The 23,858-nt window shown below is 42.5% G+C and overlaps 2 protein-coding genes across 5 annotated transcripts in view; both read left to right on the top strand.

Annotated features, from left to right (window-relative positions):
• Positions 1-1,873: 1,873 nt before the first annotated feature.
• Positions 1,874-8,307, top strand: LOC112239371 (interleukin-1 receptor type 2). The gene is made up of 10 exons (XM_024407847.2): positions 1,874-2,029; positions 3,570-3,657; positions 5,539-5,806; positions 6,043-6,214; positions 6,350-6,527; positions 6,738-6,830; positions 7,033-7,098; positions 7,204-7,339; positions 7,425-7,570; positions 7,994-8,307. Exons 1-10 carry the CDS (start codon positions 1,916-1,918, stop codon positions 8,152-8,154), a joined length of 1,422 nt encoding a protein of 473 aa, XP_024263615.1. The 5' UTR covers positions 1,874-1,915; the 3' UTR covers positions 8,155-8,307.
• Positions 8,308-9,192: 885 nt separating this feature from the next.
• Positions 9,193-23,858, top strand: part of zmp:0000000936 (interleukin-1 receptor type 1) — a 33,680-nt gene continuing 19,014 nt past the window's right edge. Inside the window, exons 1-4 of one of the 4 annotated variants that reach the window (XM_024407838.2) lie at positions 9,193-9,477; positions 20,747-20,824; positions 21,419-21,671; positions 23,199-23,382. In XM_024407838.2, coding sequence (XP_024263606.1) covers positions 20,749-20,824; positions 21,419-21,671; positions 23,199-23,382 — 513 coding nt within the window. In that variant the 5' untranslated portion in view covers positions 9,193-9,477; positions 20,747-20,748. Of the gene's footprint in view, positions 9,478-14,553; positions 14,650-20,558; positions 20,634-20,746; positions 20,825-21,418; positions 21,672-23,198; positions 23,383-23,858 lie in introns of those variants that run through there. The other 3 variants (XM_024407821.2, XM_024407826.2, XM_024407832.2) reach the window with 3 other exon arrangements.

Below are 23,858 nucleotides of genomic sequence, written 5' to 3'. Positions count from 1 at the left end.
GAACACATTTCCACTGCTCCAGAGTTCAATGGCTGCAAGCTTTACACCACTCCAGCCAACACTTGGCATTGCGCATGGTGATCTTAGGCTTGTGTGCGGCTGCTCTGCCATGGAAACCCATTTCATGAAGCTCCCGACGAACAGTTATTGTGCTGACGTTGCTTCCAGAGGCAGTTTGAAACTCGGTAGTGAGTGTTGCAACCGAGGACAGACGATTTTTACGCACTTCAGCACTCAGAGGTCCAGTTCTGTGCGCTTGTGTGGCCTACCATTGCGGCTGATCCGTTGTTGCTCCTAGATGTTTCCACTTCACAATAACAGCACTTACAATTGACCGGGGCAGTTCACTGTTTGTCTATTGATATTATGATGGCCTTGTTCACGTAAAGAAATTCTATGTCTTTACTAATCTCTCCATAACTTCTGCAAGGAATTGGGTGGAATATACCAGACCTGCACTTATAGATTTGGTACTAGGGATGGTAGAGCCAGTGTCATGAAGGTCTGTAGCTGTTCTCTAATATACAGTATCTATGTTATTAGTATTGTGTAACGGTGTATCTCTTAAGGTTTGTTTGAGGCGAGTGTGTAGGTGGTAGACATGAATATAGATTGGTGTGTGGGTGTGAAAGCTCAGATGGAAAGGAGAAGTCACGATAATGTCATGTTTCTGAACAGAAAATGTTACTTAACTTTGACTTATGTAAGGTAGCTTTGTCTGTTTCAGAAAAACCATTACGTCTGGAGACACATCGTCATCCTATTTCTTTCATATATTATTCCCTCTAGTTTCTCTAACTGCACCCGGTGACCTCCATGAATAGGAATAAATAGACTTGATCTATGACATCACAGCTTCTGGGATATCAGCCCCTGCTCTTCAATAGGATTCAGTGTTAATGTTGCCGAGTCGTATCACAACCAATCTAGTTGGAGAGTTCCCAAAACATGCAATGAAGCTTAGTCAACGGTCGATACAAGTCACTGAACCCTACTGCCGTCCCTAGAGATGATGCATCACTCCCCATTGTTAACAAATATTTGTTAGAGCAGATGAGTGTGTGTGACTACTATACACGGAGTTAGTTGGCATTTAGTATCAGCACAGTGGCGACGGATACCATCCAACATGGTGACTAATATGAGTCTAATCTTGGTTAATGGAATGCTTATTACTACAGAATTGAGACATGCAGTGAGTCAGACGCCTAACTATACGTGCTGTCACTCACCTGGTAAGTATACTGGGGAATTTGATGGGCATATGACACCCAACATCAAGAAAACAAACAGTTTAGTCACATGGTAGACGTGTACATGGCTGCACACATACTCATGCACACGGACACACACCCCACAGCTATGGGAGTTCAGTTACAATTACAGCAATCCACACAGACAGACACAACTGCTTTTCATCCCTTCTGTCTTGAATATCATTGGATCTTTGCAGTTTCTGAGTGAACTGGATTGCATAATCTGCTGTTTATTTCCTCAGTGTGACAGTATAACATGTCTGTGTTCTCATAAAGCAAACATGTTTAAACAGCAGATGTCTAAGGGAAGAGGAAAATAACATGTAAACAGTAATACCCGATGTCTCTACTACTACAAAGCAGTTAATCAAACTGAGGTCAACCAATATTGGGTTAAGTTGGGAAAATATATACGAGTACATTTGTACAGTACAAGCCAAACATACCTTATTGTCTTTGTGTATGTTTGTACTCATGTGTGTTAGTGTGTGTGTGGGTTTTTCTGTTTTGGAAGTGGTGAGATGTCTTCATCATGAGGTGAGCTGTCCATTTTATTGGGAAACGTCAGAAATTTCTACGCTGGGAGGGAAATCAGAAGAATTAGAGTTTCCCGGAAGCGGCTTGTCTTGACTGACAGTCACATATGTATAAGAAGGAACATGTCACACTCAGAGGTCCACTGTGTCTTCTTAACTCTGGTGGTGTGGATTTACTTGGAACAGAGCCACTGTCACTACCTCATCACTGTCACCATCATGGTCACCTGGGCAAACGTGAGTACTGATTCAATTCAGTAGTGGAAACTGTGTGAAGTACATAGAGCAAGCTGGGGTTAGCGCTTTAGAATAAGGAACACCTTAGGAACTTTAGAATAAGGAACACTTTAGGAACTTTAGAATAAGGAACACCTTAGGAACTTTAGAATAAAGACAACTTTAGGAACTTTAGAATAAAGACAACTTTAGGAACTTTAGAATAAAGACAACTTTAGGAACTTTAGAATAAAGACAACTTTAGGAACTTTAGAATAAAGACAACTTTAGAAACTTTAGAATGAAGACAACTTTAGGAAATTTAGAATAAAGACAACTTTAGGAACTTTAGAATAAAGACAACTTTAGGAACTTTAGAATAAAGACAACTTTAGGAACTTTAGAATAAAGACAACTTTAGGAACTTTAGAATAAAGACAACTTTAGGAAATTTAGAATAAAGACAACTTTAGGAACTTTAGAATAAAGACAACTTTAGGAACTTTAGAATAAAGACAACTTTAGGAAATTTAGAATAAAGACAACTTTAGGAACTTTAGAATAAAGAACACCTGAGGAATTTTAGAATAGGGAATAGTAGGTAGATATTTAATTGTCTTTTGTCAATGCTATACATCAATACTATATTGATTTCAACTTTTAGTTTGTTCTGCTGTTGTTTTTATTAGTGTAGTTAGATATTTGCTGTCAAGACTTGTCTCACTATATTCAATATTTTTACATTACAATATACACTGAATGTACAAAACATTAAATAGACTGACCAGGTGAATCCAGGTGAAAGCTATGATCCTTTATTGATGTCACTTGTTAAATCCACTTCAATCAGTGTAGATGAAGGGGAGGAGACAGGTTAAATAATGATTTTTAAGCCTGGAGACGTATTGTTAATGTGTGGCATTCAGAGGGTGAATGGGCAAGATGAAAGATATATTGACACAACTGTGGGAAGCATTGGAGTCAACATGGGCCAGCATCCTTGCAGAATGCTTTCGACACCTTGTAGAGTCCATGCCCCGACGAATTGAGACTGTTCTAAAGGCAACTGAATATGAAGGTGTTTGTAATGTTTTGTACACTGTGTATTTATATTAGACCATGTCTACCTGGGTGCAGCTGTAGAATATATGTATATTACTGATATTATTAGTCTCTCCATGAGAAGCAGAGAGCAGGTACTCTTCTACTAGATCAGCTGACTTCAGAATTATATCAAATCACATTCCTGCTGAACATTTGCTATTATATAATTTACTGAACTGAAACTTTGACAACACACTTTTTTTTAACAACTTCCAGCAGTATAGATAGATATCGGGTTTCACCCTCGGAGTTCTGTTTTTCGTCAGAGCTACCCCTTTGTCAGCGACTTCTGTCTGTGTGGGTGTGTCAAAAAGGATTTTATGTCACATTACATTTTTAAGACAAGTGAAAAGTGTCTCTCCTGATCTCACAGACACACTCCAACATTACAAATTTAGCATGTGATTATAATAACACTCTGGGTGCAAGGTCTACACATATGTTCTTATTCCTCCAGTATGCCATGGTTATCCTCTATCTGCTCTCGGCATTGTTCATCGCTCGCTCTGCCTGTGGACTACGACTACCTCCGCTACCTATGATAGGTAAGTGTGTGTGTGTATCTGTCTCTCTTTCTCTCTCTCTCGCTCTCTCTCTCTATCTCTCTCTCTCTCTCGCACATTTGCATCTATATATGAATGTGACTGGTCTATGACTTATTCCTAAGAATGTACAGTGCCTCCGGAAAAGTATTCAGACCCCTTGACCTTTTCCACATTATGTTAGGTTACAGCCTTATTCTAAAATGTATGAGACATTTTTTTTATCAATCTACACACATTACCCCATAATGACAAATCAAAAACAGGTTTTTAGAAATGTTTGCTAATTTTTTAAAACGGAAATGTTACATTTACACAAGTATTCAGACCCTTTACTCAGTACTTTGTGGAAGCACTTTTGGCAGCGACTACAGTCGTGAGTCTTCTTGGGTATGATGCTACAAGCTTGGCACACCTGTATTTGGGGAGTTTGTCCCATTCTCTGCAGTTCACCTCAAGCTCTGTGAGGTTGGATGGGGAGGGTTGCTGGTTCAAGTCTGGGCTCTGGCTGGACCACTCAAGGACATTCAGAGACTTGTCCCGAAGCCTCTCCTGCGTTGTCTTGGCTGTGTGCTTGTCCTGTTGGAAGGTGAACCTTCGCCCCTAATCTGAGGTTCTGAGCGTTCAGGTTTTCAAGGATCTGTCTGTACTTTGCTCCGTTGATCTTTGTCTCGATCCTGACTAGTTTCCTGTCCCTGCTGCTGAAAAAAATCCCCAATGCGTGATGCTGCCACCACCATGCTGCGCCGTAGGGATGATGCCAGGTTTCCTCCAGATGTGACGCTTGGCATTCAGGCCAAAATCTTGGTTTCATCAGACCAGAGAATCTTGTTTCTCATGGTCTGAAAGTCTTTAGGTGCCTTTTGGCCAACTCCAAGCGGGCTGTCATGACTAGGAAGAGTGTTGGTGGTTCCAAACTTCTTCAATTTAAGAATGATGGAGGCCACTGTGTTCTTGGTGACCTTCAATGCTGCAGACATGTTTTGGTACCCTTCCCCAGCTCTGTGCCTCGACACAATCCTGTCTCAGAGCTCTACGGACAATTCCTTCGACCTCATAGCTTGGTTTTTGCTCTGATATGCACTGTCATCTGTGGGACCTTATATAGTGTGTGCCTTTCCAAATAATGTCCATTCAATTGAATTTCCAACAGATTAACTCCAATGAAGTTGTAGAAACTACTCAAGGATGATCAATGGAAACAAAATGCACATGAGCTCAGTTTCGAGTCTCAAAGAAAAGGGTCTGAATACTTATGTAAATAAGGTATTTCTGTTTTTTGTTTTTTTAAATACTTACCGTTCAAAAGTTTGGGGTCATTTAGAAATGTCCTTGTATTTGAAAGGAAATGACATTTTTTGTCCATTAAAATAACATCGAATTGATCAGAAATACAGTATAGACATTGTTCATGTTGTAAGTGACTATTGTAGCTGGAAATGGCTGATTTAAAAAAAAATGGAATATCTATATAGGCATACAGAGGCCCATTATCAGCAAGCATCACTCCTGTGTTCCAATGGCACGTTGTGTTAGCTAATCCAAGTTTTTCATTTTAAAAGGCTAATTGATCATTAGAAAACCCTTGCAATTATGTTAGCACTGCTGAAAACTGTTGTCTTGATTAAAGAAGCAATACAACTGACCTTCTTTAGACTAGTTGAGTATGTGTAGCATCAGTATTTGTGGGTTCGATTACAGGCTCAAAATGGCCAGAAACAAAGGACTTTCTACTGAATCTTGTCAGTCTAATCTTGTTCTGAGAAATGAAGGCTATTCCATGTGAGAAATTGCCAAGAAACCGGAAAAAGTCAAGGGGTCTGAATACTTTCCGAAGGCACTGTATGTATACATTTATTGATGGTAACTGATGTGTTTCCCCAGATGGCTGTTTCAGGGTGTCTCCAGAGCCGGAGGTGTTCCGTGTGCAGGGTGAAGCGGTGGTCCTAAGCTGCGTTGTGTTCGACAGGGTCCTCTACAAACGATTCTCCCAGGCTAAGGCGGGTTACACCTATGTCATCGCCAAGGGAAATGGGACGGAGGGCATTGACCCTGACGAGGGGAAAGAGGGGCGGGTCCTGCAGCGTGAGCGACAGCTGTGGCTCCTCCCAGCTCGAACTTCTGACTCCGGAGAGTACTCCTGCATCTACAGGTAGATAAATCGTCACAGCCATTTGCATAAGGCTTTCCCTTTAGTTACTTATTTTTACTGTAGTATGTACAGTATGTAAATATGTCTACCTGTCGTATATTGATGTCTGTCAGTTGAACACTTTAATATATTTTGACATGGACAATGTCATGGAATATCTAACATATCCTAAGCACAGGTTATATCCTGTGGTATCAGTGCTTAATATGTATTGCTTTTTCTTCTGTCATTTTCAGAAATGACACATTATGTGTAATTGGAAGCATCATTCTACAAGTTTATGAGACCAAGCAAACTGATATTGAGAAGTTGTCTTATCCCATCTCTACACCCGTGGGAAAAAAATTGTCAATCAGATGTCCTCATTTAAAGGACTTCAACAGGACTGAGGAAATAGAGTGGTATAAGGTGTGTGCAAACAATAGGCTACCTTTATTGCAGAGTTCCTTTATGGTTTGTTTTGTCGTTTGTGCGTCTAGCTATGAACCATCTACCTAAAGCATGTCTGGAGTTTTCCTCACTCAACTGTTTCCATTCACATAGGACTCCAGCCCGACAGTGCTTCCTGTTGGCAGTGGGCGCTACCAAAGACAGAGACAAGACGTGATCCTCATCTCAGACGTGAGGCCAGCAGACCAGGGCCTCTACACCTGTCAGCTTAGAGTCCACGTCAACAACCTCCAGTACACAGTCAGCAGGACCATTAACCTCAATGTAAAAGGTGGAATACCATAGCACGACAACAGTTTTATGGCTTTATCTGAGAACCCACTGACTGAATCCTGTGAATACCTCTCCATAGTTGTCCCACCATTTGCTCAATATTTTTAATCCACCATTTTGACAGTTACTATGCTCCTGACTTATGTGCCGCTGTATTGGTCTACTATGTGTTGTAATGGTGGTGTGTTCTGTGGACCTCTCTCTCCAGTGCCTGACCCAGTTCCCTACATTCAGACCACCAGGCCCATCTTTGACCCAGACACAACCACAACCCCTAACCCTGGTCTCAGCACTGTGGAATGTGAGTGGATCTATCGTTATGCGGCTCAGAAAATAAATGTCAATAACAGTACTTTCTATTTTTGACCGATTCACCTCTTCAAAAGCATAAATTGCTTACTTAGCGTGTATCACTTTATGTTGTTGAACGTGTACTTATGCTTAGGCTAGTGTAGTAGTCTTGGTCCTGGCTTTATCTAAGGCCTGTTTCTTTCCTTTTTTAGCCCCAGCAGTTGTGTCCCCCAAGATTGTGTCCCCTGCCAATGGAACAATCTTTGAAAGTCCATTGGGTGGGTGAATCACATATGCATACTCTGTTTAACTTGAAAACCTATGTTTTGATTTTGGCTTGCATCAGTATTCTAACTGTACCACCTCTATCTAACCACATCCAGGCTCTGTTTTGGAGATATCCTGCCAGGTTTTCACAGGGAGCCAATCAGCGGACGCCACAATGGTCACATGGTTGGTGGACGGCCATTCATTGGATTCGTCCAACCTTGGTGGACGGGCTCTGATGAGTCAGAGGAGGTAATACATATTGCATGTGTCTCTTTAATTGTGTACACATATAATGTGCAAGTAAGCTCAATGAAGATTATTGCTTGGTTCCCAGGGTAACCACAGTGGCTGGGGGTTGTTATGTTGAGGTGAATCTGTACATCATTGAGCTGTGTGATGAGGATACAAAGGCAGAGCTGAAGTGTGTCACTCAAAACCAGGGAGGAAGACAGGAGGTCATTGCACAGTTCAGAGTCGAAGGTAGGCCCATCTCAACTAACATATGATACATGCACTAGACCTGTACATATTGATAATTTTAAACCAGGCAATTTGGGTCCTGGATGTTGATTGGCTGAAAGCATGTGGTATATCAGACAATATACCACAGGCTTGACACAAAATTACTTGTTTACTGCTCTAATTACATTGGTAACCAGTTTATAATAGCAATAAGGCACCTCAGGAGTTTGTGGTATATGGACAATACGCCACGCACGGCTAATGGCTGTATCCATGCACTCCGCGTTGCGTCGTGTATAAGAACAGCCCTTAGCCATGGTATATTGGCCATATACCACACCTCCTCAGGCCTTATTTCTTAAATGTACCATTGATTATGTGATTGAAACTCAAAGCAAGCCATGAAATGTGTGTGTTTCACTCGCTCTCTCCCTTTCTCAGACCCCAGGTCCACATGGCTGATGGTGGGTGTAGCAGGGTCTGTTTGTTTCCTGACTGTGGTCTCCGTCTTCCTTTACCTCCTCCTAAAACCCAGAGGAAAGGCTGACTACTTCCTGGCTCGACAGAACAGCACCTTTAGCTCTACTTTTAGCTCCACATAAACACCTCTCAAGTGATCTCGATGGCTATTTTTCTGTTGTTTTGTTACACAGTGTATACAAAAGTTGACTTACTTTAAACAGAATGTATACAATGTATTATTGTTATTAAACATATTTTTGAATGAATATCAAAAATAAAATATTTTATTTTTATATGAACGTGATCCATTTCTGATAAAGAATAAGGAGCTGAGGTGACAATGACAGAAGGTTCTGGTAGGCTATAAGAGCATTCACTCCTGTTCATCAGTGACCCGTGAACCACAACAGCAACAGTCACACAGGGATTCCAAGGTAGTAAGAAGTATCACAAAATTATATTTTAGCATATAGGCCTACATATGACAATAATTATTTTTGTATGATTATTTTTGGTGGAATTAAATGAAATCCCTTCAACCATGTTATGGTTAAGCAATAAGGCCCGAGGGGGTGTGGTATATGACCAATATACCACGGCTAAGGGCTGTTCTTTAGCACAACATAACGCGGAGTGCCTGGACACAGCCCTTAGCCGTGGTATATTGGCCATATATCACAAACCCCAGAGGTGCCTTATTGCTATTATAAACTGGTTACCAACATAATTACAGCAGTAAAAATACATGTTTTGTCATACCCATGGTATACGGTCTGATATACCATGGCTGTCAGCCAATCAGCATTCAGGGCTTGAACCACCCAGTTTATTATATACCTTTGCTAAGATGCCACTAGATGGTGATACATTACAAGGTGATTAGACTCACACTCAATATATTCTCTGTGTGAAGTCAATCACAAAAGATTCTGACTTGAGTCATGCTGTGGTTAACAGTTGGAGGTAATTTTCTACAGCAAGAAGGAAAGGAATGAGATTTACCCTGCTTTCTGTCTATTGTTCTCTCTCCCTCCCTCTACGTTTCTATGTGCCTATAGTTTTATAATAGCAATATAACAAATAACACACAGATAGGTGGGTGTCTCCCCTTCTTGGTGGAATCATGCCAGATTCCAAGTCCCTCCCTGCCGTGTTGCACAACGCTGCATTCTTTGCTTTTGAGCAGAAAGGTTTCTTAATATCCAGAGGAAATTGTTACACATTCAGCCCAGAAACACTCCCAGACTACAGAATAACTTCTGTTTGGGAAAACAGTGTTTTTGGGCATGTCTGATACTTTTTAATGTATATTCTTCAATATAGCCTTTAGGTTAAAATTGAAGATGGTGTTTTTACAGTCGTTTACTAGACAAAGTACATGGAGAAGCCTGTTTAATAGAAAAGGAATGTGACATGGACTTCAAGCTGTTCGGATAAGGCGTGGAACCAGAACTAAACTTCAGGTATGCAAACTTTTCCGCTCTGTGTCAGACGGATAGGGAGGGATACCTTGGCACAGATCAATCAATATGTCACTCTCTTTTCTGGTGGTGTTACATAGTGTGTCCATGTATAGTGTTTTCAATGTATTTGTGTAGTATCTTATCTGTGGTTGGTTGAAATTGTTTGTGTTGGTTTTTATAACATTTAGGTTGGACTTTTTTCCTTGAGGACAGCAATGCTCTGTAAAATCAAACCAAAATGAGAGAAGAGAATGAGGGAAAATTGGTGTGGTTACCACAGTGTGTGTGTGTGTTAAGCGGAGCGACACCGGGGAACCCAAGAGCAGACTCAGATGAGGAAATAGGGATGAATGAACCAATACATTTATTGTTACACAGAGAGATATGGAGTACAGATCCGGGGAAGCTCGGATGTGTTGCAGAAAAAGCAGATGTGGAGACTGAGGTGGAGTTGGCTGAGTAGAACAGGGTAAACAGATCCTGAGGGGAATCCAAGGTAGTGGTGGTGAGTAAAATCCAGAGCAAGGTAGTTGGGTGGTGAGATGTGGAACAGGAGACAGAGACAGAGCGGTAACTGCAATGAGAGGATAAACGGTATCAGGCAGGGAAACAGGCACAGCAGAGTAACAGGATCTTGAGTAATCATAAATGGCTAGAATAATAACGGACTGAGCAGAGATTACGATCTGGCGGAGTGGAAGTGGCAGGACTGAGTATTTGTAGAGGTATTGATTATGGAACGAGTTGCAGCTGGAAGGGATTTGCTCTGACTACAGCACACCTGTCCCCCTGTCCCCCCCCACCCCCACGGGCACCACCTGGTGCACGACCCGGCTTGTCTGGGTGTGAGGTATGAAAATCCTGTACAAGGGATCCAGAATGTGACGACGGGGTACTCAGCAGCGCTCCTCAGGCCCATATCCCTCCCAGTACACCAGATACTGGCAACCGGAATCCCAACGGCGCACATCCAAAAGCCGGCAGACATTGTAGGCAGGATGGTTGTCGATGAGCCAAGGAGGTGGAGGAGCAGCTGCAGGAGGGGACAGGGGACTGGAGCAGACTGGTTTAATTAAGGACACATGGAAGGTGGGGTCAATTTTGAGAGAGCTGGGTGTTTCAGATGCGTCGCAGAGGGGTTTATGACACAAACAATCTCAATGGGGCCAATGAAACGGGGAGCTAGTTTTTTGGAAACGACTTTCAAGGGCAAGTCCTGAGACAGGACTACACCTACTCCGGTGTCGGAAGCGTCCACCTCAAGGACGAACTGGAGTTGTGGGTCTGGCTGGGTAAGGATTGGAGCAGTAGTGAAGCGGTGCTTGAGTTCCTGGAACGCTGCCTCTGCTTCAGGGAACCAGTGGAATGGAGTGGAGGTGGAGGTAAAAGGAGCTGCCAAACAACTGTAGTCATGGATGAATCGTCTATAAAAAATTGGCAAACCCCAGGAAACGCTGTAACTGCTTCAGATTAGTGGGTACGGGCCACTCTGTGACTGCCCTAACCTTGGCAGTGTCCTTCGTAGCTGTCCATTACATTACCTCCCCTCTCCATCCAACACTCACGGAGACGGTTGTCAATGAGGATAGTCAGAGAAATGAGTTTGTCAAGTCCATCAGGCTCCTCTCTCGACACCAACTTGTCTTTGAGGGTCTCAGTGAGTGCGTTCTGGAATGCTCCCTGGAGGGCCTCATCATTCCACACACTCTCTGCGGCGAGGGTGTGGAACTCACATGCCATTTCATCCACACTCTGGGAGCCTTGACGAAGGGACAGAAGTTGGTTAGCGGCATCCTTTCCACAAACTGGGTGGTCGAAGACCTTCCTCACCTCATCTGTGAAATGACCGTAGGAGAAGCAGATAGGTACTGTCTCTCCCTCACCGCAGTTGCCCAGGAAAGCGCTGCTCCCAGAAGGCAGCCAATCAAAAAATACATCTTGGCTCATTCACTAGAATAAGAGTAGGGCTGTTGCTCAAATACTAGTGAACATTGAAAAGAAAGCCTCTGCAAGCGCCAAGATTACCATCATAGCGCTCAGGAGTCGGAACAAAAGGCTCCCGGGGTGCAGAAGAGGGACTTGAGACTGGTTGTGAACTCCGGGTGGAGGTTAGGACCTGTAGGTCAGACAGGCTGTGTGAAAACTCCTTGATGTTCTCCAGCAGAGTTTTCAGGGCTTGGTCATGTTGCTCAAGAAGGGTGCCTTGACCAACAAGAATTTGGTGAAGAGTAGTGGAGTCTGCTGGATTCATCACTTGGACAGATCGTACTGTTAAGCAGAGCGAAGGAGGCTTTGTCGCGGAATAGAAAGCCGACTCTAGATTTGATTTTAGATTGGAGATGTTTGATATGAGTCTGGAAGGAGAGTTTACAGTCTAGCCAGACACCTAGGTACTTATAGATGTCCACATATTCTAGGTCGGAACCATCCAGGGTGGTGATGCTAGTCGGGCGTGCGGGTGCAGGCAGCGAACGGTTGAAAAGCATGCATTTGGTTTTACTAGCGTTTAAGAGCAGTTGGAGGCCACGGAAGTAGTGTTGTATGGCATTGAAGCTCGATTGGAGGTTAGATACCACAGTGTCCAAGGACAGGCTGGAAGTATACAGAATGGTGTCACTACAATGTTGTTGATCCATCCTCAGTTTTCTCTCATAACAGCCATTGAACTCTGTAACTGTTTTAAAATCACCAACGGCCTCATGGTAACATCCCTGAACAGTTTAATTCCTGTCCTACAGCTCAGTTCAGAAGGTCGACTGTGGCTTTGATGTGTGTTGGCGATTTAAATCATACAGTGTCTTCAGAAAGTATTCATACCCCTTGACTTAATTCACATTTTGTTGTGTTACAGCCTGGATTGAAAATTGATGAAACACCTTTTTTTTCCTCACCCATCTACCCACAATAACCCATAATGACAAAGTGAATGCATGTTTTTAGAAATGTATGCAAATGTATTTGAAATGAAATACAGAAATATCTAAATATCAAACAAGGCTCTGCATGGTCAATCCGTGTCTGTAGCGGCCGTACAGCATTTACTGCGAAACGGCCTCTGCAAAAGTCAGGGCATTCATACTTCTTGCGCTTCATGTAGCAGAGCAGAGCTGTTGTGAAGGAAGTTGTCAAGGAAGTGAGCTTGTGTTTATACAGGACCTCCAGCCCCCATCTACCGTCTACCGTCCAGCCCCCATCTATGTCAATGTGGAGCTACACGGAGATATACAGAGCCCTCCGTATTGTTTCACGATTTGGGAGGTGCACGGTGATGCTGTATGGAGCTCGAATTGGTCTCTGCATGCCTCCAGAGGCTTCACAATTGAGTCACACCCTCCCTAAGGAGCCTCCGACCACATTTTCGGATCAGGCATAAATTGGCTTTGAGTATTCACACTTCTGAGTCAATGCATGTTAGAATCACTTTTGGCAGCTATTACAGCTGTCAGCCTTTCTGGGTAAGACTCTAAAAGCTTTGCACACCTGGATTGTACAATATTTTCACATTATTCGTTTTTAAATTCTTCAAGCTCTGTCAAGTTGGTTGTTGATCATTGCTAGACAGCCATTTTCAAGTCTTGCCATAGATTTTCAAGACGATTTAAGTCAAAACTATAAATAGACCACTCTTGAACATTCAATGCCGTCTTGGTAAGCAACTCCACTGTATATTTGGCCTTTTGTTTGTTTTAGGTTATTGTCCTGCTGAGATTTGCAATCATCTTCCAGTGTCTGTTGGAAAGCAAACTGAGCCAGGTTTTCCTCTAGGATGTTGCCTGTGCTTAGCTCTATTCCTTTTTTTTGTTTTTCACTTTTACCTCCTTTTCCTCCCTAATTTAATGATATCCAATTGGTAGTTACAGTCTTGTCTCATCGCTGCAAATCCCCTAGGGACTTGGGAGATGCGAAGGTGGAGAGCCATGCGTCCTCTGAAACATAACCCTGCCAAGCCGCACTGCTTCTTGACACATTGCTTGCTTAAACCGAAAGCCAATTGCACCAAGGAAACCGAGGAAACACCATCCAGCTGGTGACTGAAGTCAGCTTGCAGATGCCCGGCCCACCACAAGGAGTCGCTAGAGTGCGATGGGACAAGGAAATCCCAGCCGGCCAAACCCTCCCCTGACCCCTCAACAAAGGGGTTGAGTAGTTATTGACTCAAGATATTTCAGCTTTTCATTTTTATTAATTTGTAAAGATGTCTAAAAACATAATTCCACTTTGACATTATGGGGTATTGTGTGTAGGCCAATGACCTAAATCGCAGTTTAATCTATTTTAAATTCAGGCTGTATGTAACACAACAAAATGTGGAAAAAGTCAAGGGGTGTGAATACTTTCTGAAGGCACTGTAACCCACAGCATACTGTAATTATTAAACTTGACCATGCTTAAAGCGATATTCAATGTCTGATTTGTTATTGTTACCCATCTACCAATCACTGCCCTTCTTTATGAGGCTTTTGAAAAGCTCCCTGGTCTTTGCAGTTGAATCTGTGCTTGAAATTCAATACTTGCCTGAAAGGCCTTAGAGATGTTGTATGTCAACCCCTATTCTTTCACAGAGTGAGTCCATGTAATTTATTATGTGACTTGTTGAGCCAAATTTGACTCCTGAACTAATTTAGGCTCGGCTAAACAAAGGGGCTGAATACTTATGCAATGACTATATTTTAGTTATGAATTTTGTTGATTTTTTATTTTTTTATCTTCCACTTTGACATTATAGAGTATTTTGTATAGATTGACAAAAAAATGACAATTAAATACATTTTTGTCCCACTTTGTGACACATTAAAATGTGAAGAAATCCAAGGGGTCTGAATACTTTTGCAAGGCACTAAGAGTAAAACGTTATGGATTTTAAAATGGTCCAGCAGCTATGTCATAAGGCTCACCTGGCTACCAAGAAGCAACTCCATGGTTGGGCCATTTGTGGTCACTCAACTGCACTAGCTTTTTACCTAGTCCCCAGCATGCAGCTCTGTCTAGAGGCCCTCTAATGGTTCAAATTAATTTGTAGTCCCTGTGACGCAGCTACTGTGTTATCATTGGTTGAGCTTCATCCCAGGACCTCCTGCTGAAGTCGAGTCAGGCTTCCTCTCTAGGCTGGACTCCTAAAGAGAACACACTCTTTTGCAACCGGTCCTGTGTAGATCCCTGCAGTGTGGATAGGTGAGGATATTTGCATTGTTTTTGTGACTGAAGCGTCATATGTAAAAAATAAAAATAAAAATGTAAAAGAATGCTACTAAATTATCCTGCATAGGTTAACCAGTGATAACTACAGAATATAACTTGAACCATTTGTTTCTTGCAAGATTAATATTCTTTGAGATTTCCGGATTTTGAGGAACTCCCTCATGATGTTGTAACTCTTACCACAAATGGCACGCTTCCTGTTGTCATTATTTTGCATTGTTCAGAAGGCTTGGACACCCTCCACAAATGAATTCCTCAATCAGGCATTTGTGCTCTGTGTGCAAGTGACAGAAAGATTAGCCTTATCTTACCATGTGCTTTACTATAGTGCTAAGAATGTGTTAGTGGTTGCTAGTTTGTGCTTTGTATGTTCATGGAGTAAGAAGTATGGGCCATGCCACATGTTCCATGCACTCGTGCAAAGTTGTGGCCTTGTTTGATGATCTGATGAGCAACCTGCTTTAACTGTCAACCCCAGGAGTGGAATTTCTGGAATTGTCTAGTGGTGTGTGTGGTTGACATAGGAGTATAGTGTTGACTAGGATTCAATCAGTTAGTTGACTTTTTTGCTGTATCTTTTGCAATGTTTTGATGTTCTTCTTGATGTTGTTTTGTGAGTTGTGTTTTTTCTTGTTTTGTAGTCTGCCGTGCTTTTCCCCCCAGACTAAATCTGCTCATTGTTTTAGTCAATCACATCTCTAACGTCATCAGATTTATTGTGAGATGTCAGATGTCAGATATGCGTAATTATATTAAGCCAGTGTGGGAGAGAAATCTCCATTCACTTTCACCTCTGGTGACGATCACGATCTGGTGATCGTCCACTAATAAAATGATTATAACTGTACTCGTCTCACCAGAGAGCTTTCCCACCATCCTTTTCAATAGGCGGACATCATTACTGTAGTAAGTGAAATGGGGATACCTAGTCAGTTGTCCAACTGAATGTATTCAACTGAAATATGTCTTCTACATTTAACCCAACCCCTCTGAATCCGAGAGGTGCGGGGGGCTGCCTTAAACAACATCCACGTCTTCGGCGCCTGGGGAACAGTGGGTTAACTGCCTTGCTCAGGGGCAGAACGACATATTTTTACCTTGCGAGCTTGGGGATTCAATCCAGCAACCTTTTGTTTACTGGCAAAATGCTCTAACCACTAGAACTGAAGACGTTAACTGGCCATTTATTTGGGATATAAAGGCCACTGGGAGTGATCACCAAGCTTCTGACAGTCTGTCACATTGAGTTGACTTCCATCATCTCAATATCTGGATATTCCCACGTGACCCTTCTGTCTCTGTGATCCAATCATGATAATGGTTGATACATGAAGACGAATCTCTCTCTCAAAAAAGTCTGTGTTTACCCCCAGATACATTGAAACAACACAGTGAGGTACAGTAAACATACTGTAGGTGAGAGTGCTTGCTGTCAATGATCCACACATTGTAGCAGGGCGTGTGCAACAATCCACACATTGTAGCAGGGCAATGTGAACAAGCCAATGCGTGTGTCGCGGCTGTAGAGTCTTTGCAGGTATGTTCTGGTCACAGTATAATTATTCTCAATGAGCCTTTTGTCACAGTAGAATGACACCCTTTTAGATTAGCCTATTTATGTCTGATCAAATACACGTCAGCGTACTTGCTCCCATTTCTGACCAAACATTTAATCTGAAAACTGCTTAATCTTTTAGGTCATCTAGAATGACTCACAGGCAACTGAGACATTGCCCTCTGGTGATAGTTTTAAATCACAGCTAGTACAATATCGTCATACACTACAGTATTCCTAAACACTCTTCATGCAACACAATCCTTCACATATGCAGTAGTTGTCTTTGGAAACCCAGTTTTGGTTAACATTTTAAGAGTAGATCATGAAGTTGTTGTTTACAGGTGTTGTGTATAGATGGTTTATATGTTGTTTATAGGTTGTGTACTCATGCAGTGTAGATGTGGTGCAGAGGTTGTGTAAATATTTGGGTAGAAGTTGTGTACACATGTTGTCTAGAGGCTGTCTACAGATGTTGTGTAGTTTTTCTGTATGCGTGTTGTGTAGAGGTTGTGTAGTGGTTAAGTACACATGCTGTGTAGAGTTTAGGTACTCTGGCAGATGCAAGAGGGTTCATGGGTCGGTCCCTTTTTTCTTGACATTTCTCGTAACTTTGACCCTAAAAAACTGACGGTAAAAGTCCAACTATGTTGTGACTGTTTGGACAAACAGCACTACTTACTGTGTACCCAGAGTTAACTAAACTAAATAGCCATGGTCTGACCGTTTGTAATCACACATTTATAAATGTGTTCAGTTAGGGGCTCTTGCAACGCCACAGCAGGTACTTTTTACCATGTAGGCATGTTCTGTTCTACACCTGGAACTTGTTCAGTAGGGCCTTCTTTTTTTAAATTAGCAGTTATTACCTGATCTTGCCCAAAAAGAACACACATTTTTGTTTTCTTTTGCAAAACATTATGTTACGCTATGCCTTACTGAACACAACAGTGGGTGTTTTTGGAAGGGTTGGAAATGGCCATGAAAGTTGAGGCCCATTTTACCCTACACTGAATCTTAAAGTACAGGAAATGTGAAAGTGCCAGTCTACAACTGGATATGTCTTAATCCGTAGTGGAACCAACCCCCTTAAGTCAAATAAAGAAGCAAAACAAGACAGAACTTGTTCAGACAAGGTTTCTGATGGTTAGTGAGTCACAGCCCTTGGCCCCTGTATCCTGCAGTCCCTCCTACGCCTATTCCTATCCTCTCTCTTCCCACGCTCCTCTCTGTCTGCGCCTGTCCCAGCCAGCACGGTCTTTACCCCCTCCTCCTCCTTCTCCTCTTCCCACTCCAGGCTCTAGAACTAGCTCTTTCAATTTCTCTCATTTGGATCTTTATTAAATCAACTTGAACAGGGTTCCCCAACTGGCAGCGGCGGGCCGAATTTGGCCAACGAGTGGTTTTATTCGGCCCCCTAAGTTTTCTAAACAAAATAAATTAAATACAATTACATAAAAGACTGTAAAAACACCAGGAAATGAGCTCCAAGTGATTTTAATTCAAGAAATCTCTTCCTAAGTATTCCCACACATAATAGAGAGACAAGTGATCGTATACAAATGTAAGCAAGGTTTGAAATAATTATGTTTTAGTCAAACATTAGATCTGTTTGGGCTTCTTGCAGTCAATATGCAGTCTACAAATTATTTGTAATTATACACTGTGTCAGAATGTGTGCGTACTGGTAGCGAAGTCAGGTGCAGGAGAGCAGAGATTTGTGAACAGGTGCACACTTTATTTAGGCAAAACGCGCAAAACAGTCACAATAATTATGTTTAACAATAAACATCTTCGTAAAATAATAACATGGACAAAACAAACCAGTCTGCCGCGTCAACAATACACACGTAACACGAACAATCTTTCAGAAAGACATGATGGGGAACAGTGGAATAAATACATGTAGATTGATTGGGGAATGAAAACCAGGTGTGCAGGGAACAAGACAAAACAAATGGATACATGAAAAATGGAGCGGCGAAAGCTGGTGACGTCGACCGCCGAACGCCGCCCGAACAAGGAGAGGAGCCGACTTCGGTGGAAGTCGTGACACACTGGGTGGTTTGAGCCCTGAATGCTGATTGGCTGACAGCCCTGGCATATCAATCCGTATACCATGGGTATGACAAAACATTTATTTTTTACTGCTGTAATTATGTAGGGAACTAGTTTATAATAGCAATAAGGCACCTCAGGGGTTAGTGGTGTATGGCCAATTTACCACGGCTAAGGGCTGTATCCAGGCACTTCGTTGTTTCGTGCATAAGAACAGCCCTTAGCTGTTATAGCACACACCCTCGGGCCTTATTGCTGAATTATGTTCCGGCCCCCCAACTATTCGCTCAAGAAAAAAATCGGCCCACGGCTGAATTCTAGTAGATCTCTGAATTAGACTTTTCCTGTCTTTTGATTTTATTTCCAATGTTTTGATATTTATAGATTTCTCATTCTATCCCCGTTTTTTGGAAAACCAAGACTGCTAAGTGGTTCTACTTCAACATGTTTTCAGTTGTATTTTCTCTCTCTACACTGGGTGTACTGGAATTCTGCAACTCCTCTTTTTTCTTTGATACTAATCTAACCTGATAACGTTTATCAATCCTGTTTCTCTCTGTTTGTTGGCACAATTCATTTCCATTCTCAGTCTGTGCACGTACACCTTTTGCGATTTATATATTTATATCAGTTAGCTGTAATATCTCTATTAGTGTGTTTTCCTGTGGTTGTGCTGAGAGGTAGATAGGGCAGAGATAGCACTTCCTGTATGGCCCCACTAATCATTGTGGTTGACACCCCGCCAATCAGATTCAGGCACCTACTACCACTCTTGTTTCCACATCCTGTAGTGCAGGGGTAGCCAACTAGATTTGTCACACTCTGACCATAGTTTGCTTTGTATGTTTCTATGTTTTGTTTGGTCAGGGTGTGATCTGAGTGGGCATTCTATGTTGGATGTCTAGTTTGTCTGTTTCTGTGTTTGGCCTGATATGGTTCTCAATCAGAGGCAGGTGTTAGTCGTTGTCTCTGATTGGGAGCCACATTTAGGTAGCCTGTTTTGTCATTTTCGGTTGGGGGTGATTGTCTATGTTATTTGCTTGTGTCAGCACAGTTCTCATTATAGCGTCACATTCGTTTTGTATAGTTTGTATTCAGTGCTTTCTTTAATTAAAAAATCATCATGAACACATACGACGCTGCATTTTGGTCCGCTCCTTACGACGATCGTGACAAGATTTAGCCGGAGGCATGTTTTTCTTGGAGAGGATGGTCGGGGGGCTGGAACATAATTATAATACTTGGTACAATGCGAATTGACCAAAACTAAGCCCAAAAAGAGATTATATTTGAAAATAACTATAATTTCATACCTTGAAAACATTGAGACACGATCACATCCCATTGGGCAAAGATGTCAGTTCAATATCTAGTTTTGATTTATATTTGGTTGAGTTGCCAACTAGCATGAATTCAATGTGAAATCAACAAAAAATGGCACCATGTCATTGGACGTATGTAGTTTAAAAGTTGGCAAAAATGTTTGTTTTAATTCCCTTACTATTTCCTTTAGTTGCAGAATTTACATGTGATATCACATTACAAGTGGACATAAGTAGTTTGACACCTCATTAGTTAACTTAGTTGTTATAACAGCTGGCTTAGTTAAACACCTCCACCTCCACCTCCACAGTTAAACACCTCCACTGTGAAGTGTGTCTGTCAGACAGTATGAAATGCCTGTAAAACCAACCATTTCCCTTAACAAAGAGTCAAGCTTGTATTATAGAAGGGGATCGAAATGTACTATATTGTCAAGTCATGTAGTGAGTCAATCTAGACCAGCTGGGATCAGGCAGTTAAGCTTTCATAACCCTGACTGACCTCATGACTCTTAGGCTAAACAGTATCATCACTCCAGGGCTAGCCAACCCTTCTCCTGGACAGCTACTGGGAATGCAAGATTCTGCTATAACACACATGATTCAACTAATCAACATCCTATTGAGCAGCTAGTCAAATCAGGTGCTGCAGGGTAACACTCCAGGGTGGGAGTTGCTGACCCCTGCTGATCATTTTCTCTCTTGGGTTTTGTTATTATATGTCTTAGCTTTACTCATCCAGTTACCGGCAGAGCCCTGGAGACGTCCCCAGTCAGTTAGTCAGCCAGTCTTCCTGTGGTGGACTGGGGAATGTGTTTGTCCCTCCTCTAGGCATGAGGTATTATCCTGCCTGCCTGCCTTACCGTGGTGACTCCTGTAGTCAAATATGATTGGTTTTCCATAAAGGCCTGCCCCAGATTGCCTGTGGCGTGTTTGTGTAGGAGATTCAGCTGACAAGTGAGGTATTCAGTGGAAGGTCGGGAAGCGGAATGATACTTTTTTGTGTGTGATCATTTCACTTGGTGAGGATTTTGAACAGTGTTATGATATGTCCTGTAGGATTCTGTTAGTTTGTTTGAGCTTATTGTTCAGTGTTGCTTTGGTAATGAGTGTTCCCTGTGTCTCTCTGTTTCAGCTATGGATTGGAGTCAGATGTTGCAGATCTTCCTCTTCTCACTCATCTGTCTCACTGGCAGCTCCAAGGCTGTAGGAGGTAGGTAGGACACACTTCACCAAAGACTTCCAGTCAGCCATTAATCAATCAATCAAGCAGTAGTTATGAGGACAGCTAGAAGCACGGTTTGAATTACCAAAACTGTCTCAATTCAATGGGATACCTCAACTTTGACCTCTGGTGGGCGTTGATGGAATTAGTCTTTGATACAGCGGCCATGCAAATATAGTATCTGTGTGCACGTTTATTGCTGTGCTAAAACAGGTACTACCAAACTCGGTCATGGGGCCCGCCATGGGTGCACGTTTTGATTTTTTCCCTAGCACTACACGGCTGATTCAAATAACCACCTCATCATCAAGCTTAGATTATTTGAATTAGCTGTGTAGTGCTAGGGCAAAAAACAAAACAAGCACCCATTGGTGGGGGAGGGGGCAGAACCCTTTTCTAAAAGGTTTTAAGCACAGATATTTTTGATGAGACCATCTCTGTACAAAATCAATACTTACATGACACACAGTAGAATTTAATTTACAAAACCACATTGTGTGCGCATCCACATTCTTCAAGGGGGGCCTCAAATAGTCTCTGTGCCGCATGTTTGTCTTCACTCTATGTACTCTTTGTGTACAGAGCTCTGTAAGGACTATGGACGAGAGTTTGAGCGGGTCTTTTCAGTCCCGGGTGATGCCGCCATGTTGACATCCACCCTGTTGGCCCCCAACGTGTTCAACTATCACACCGTCCCCTATAACATCTCATGGTACGACCCAAGGACTGGGAGAAAGCTGACCAGCGAGACGGGAAAAACATTGGTGCAGGGGAAGACACTGTGGATGTTTAACATTGAGATGGACGATGCTGGAGACTATGTCTGTGTTGTGAGGTAGGATATATACACTACATGACCAAAATCATGGGCATTAATATGGAGTTCGTTCCCCCTTTTCTGCTATAACAGCCTCCACTCTTCTGGGAAAGCTTTCCACTAGATGTTGGAACATTTCTGCGGGGACTTGCTTCCCATTCAGCGACAAGAGCATTAGTGAGGTCGGGTACTTATGTTGGGTGATTAGGCCTGGCTCACCATCGGCGTTCTAATTCATCCCAATGGTGTTCGATGGGGTTGAGGTCAGGGCACTGTGCAGGCCAGTCAAGTTCTTCCACACAGATCTCGACAAACCATTTCTGTATGGACCTCGCTTTCTGCACGGGAGCATTGTCTTGCTGAAACAGGAAAGAGCCTTCCCATAACTGATGCCACAAAGTTGGCAGCACAGAATTGTCTAGAATGTCATTGTATCCTGTAGCGTTAATATTTCCCTTCACTGGAACTAAGGGGCCTAGCCCGAACCATGAAAAACAGCCCCAGACCATTATTTATCATCCACCAAACTTTACAGTTGGCACTATACATTGGGGCATGTAGCTTAATCCTGGCATCTGCCAAACCCAGATTCGTCCGTCTGACTGCCAGATGGTGAAGAGTGATTCATCACTTCAGAGAATGCGTTTCCACTGCTCCAGAGTCCGATGGCGGCAAGTTTTACACCACTGCAGCTGACGCTTGGCATTGCGTATGGTGAATTTAGGCTTGTGTGCGGCTGCATTTCATGAAACTCCCGACTATCACGACTCTGGATATGACCCAGAGGCAGACACAGGAGGCAGATTGTTATAATAAATATTATGAGAACCAAACTAAGGGGCAGGCAAAGGGAAGGTCGAGGTTCGTAATCCAAGGCAGAGTCAATCAATGACAAAATGGCAGGCAGGCTCAGGACAGGCAGAATAGTCAGAACCGGAAAGATTAGAAAACAAGAACTTGAGAAATGGAAAACACGCTGGTAAGACCTGACAAAACAACACGAACAGACAAACAGAAACCACATGTATAAATACACAGGGGATAATGGGGAAGAATATGAGACACCTGGTGGGGGGTGGAGACAGGCACAAGACAGGTGAAACAGATCAGGGTGTGACACTGACAAACAGTCATTGTGCTGACATTGCTTCCAAAGGCAGTTCGGGAGTGAGTGTTGCAACCGAAGACAGACGATTTACGAGCCTCAGCACTCCGCGGCCCCGTTCTGTGAGCTTGTCTGGCCTACTAATTCGCGGCTGAGCGGTTGTTGCTCCTAGACATTTCCACAAACCGACTTGTTGGAATCTTATGATGGTGCCACATTGAAAGTCACTGAGCTCTTTAGTAAGGCCATTTTACTGCCAATGTTTGTCTGTGGAGATTGCGTGGCTGTGTGCTCGATTTTATACACCTGTCAACAATGGGTGTGGCAGAAATGGCTGAATCCACTAATTTGAAGGGGTGTCCACATACTTTTGTGTGTGTGTGTGGTACAGACCCAGTAGTACAGTGCTGTAAATATTGCCTGCTATCTTGGATGAACAGAACTCCCTCCCAGTGCTACAAGCAGGCTACCTTACTGATTGTGAACCAGATCAACCCAGAAGAATGCGGTCGACCACAGAATGAGGTTGAACAGGTCCTGACCAATACAGCCAGCGCTTTCCTGTCCTGCCCATTGAGTGACCAGATCAGGAAAGTGGACAATTACTCCATCCAGTGGTACAAGGTGAGTCCTATACGGTAAACAGATGGGAGGGAGAATGTTGAGGGGAACCTTGAGGCCTGGCAGTGATGGAAAGTTTGTCTCTTTGTATTCTTCATTTATCTTTAAAACTATAGGAATGTAGGGTGACTACATGTGAGGGAATGTTCCATCAAATATACACTTTTTACATCAAATTATTCTCATAGAAGGCTTACTGTAGGTCTTCATGGATAAGACATTATCTTAACATTAACTTAACTGCAATATTGTATATTTTGTATTACTAGGGTAATTCTTGAGTTGCTGTGGCATTTGGGCATGTCATTTTGCAAAAGAAATTCAAAAGTTCTAAAAAATGTTAAATGTTTAAATGTATTTAGGTACATGTTCCCATTCTAAATCAACTAATATGGCAGCGTGATGAAATGTTTTATCATTATGATAACGTTCTGCCACCAGTAGGAGTAGTAACACCAATTACAAACGTTTGGTTATTG

Source organism: Oncorhynchus tshawytscha, linkage group LG03, assembly GCF_018296145.1.
Source record: "Oncorhynchus tshawytscha isolate Ot180627B linkage group LG03, Otsh_v2.0, whole genome shotgun sequence".
Lineage (NCBI taxonomy): Eukaryota > Metazoa > Chordata > Actinopteri > Salmoniformes > Salmonidae > Oncorhynchus > Oncorhynchus tshawytscha.
The sequence above is the reverse complement of the archived record's forward strand: the minus strand, read 5'-3'. Positions and strand labels throughout refer to the sequence as shown.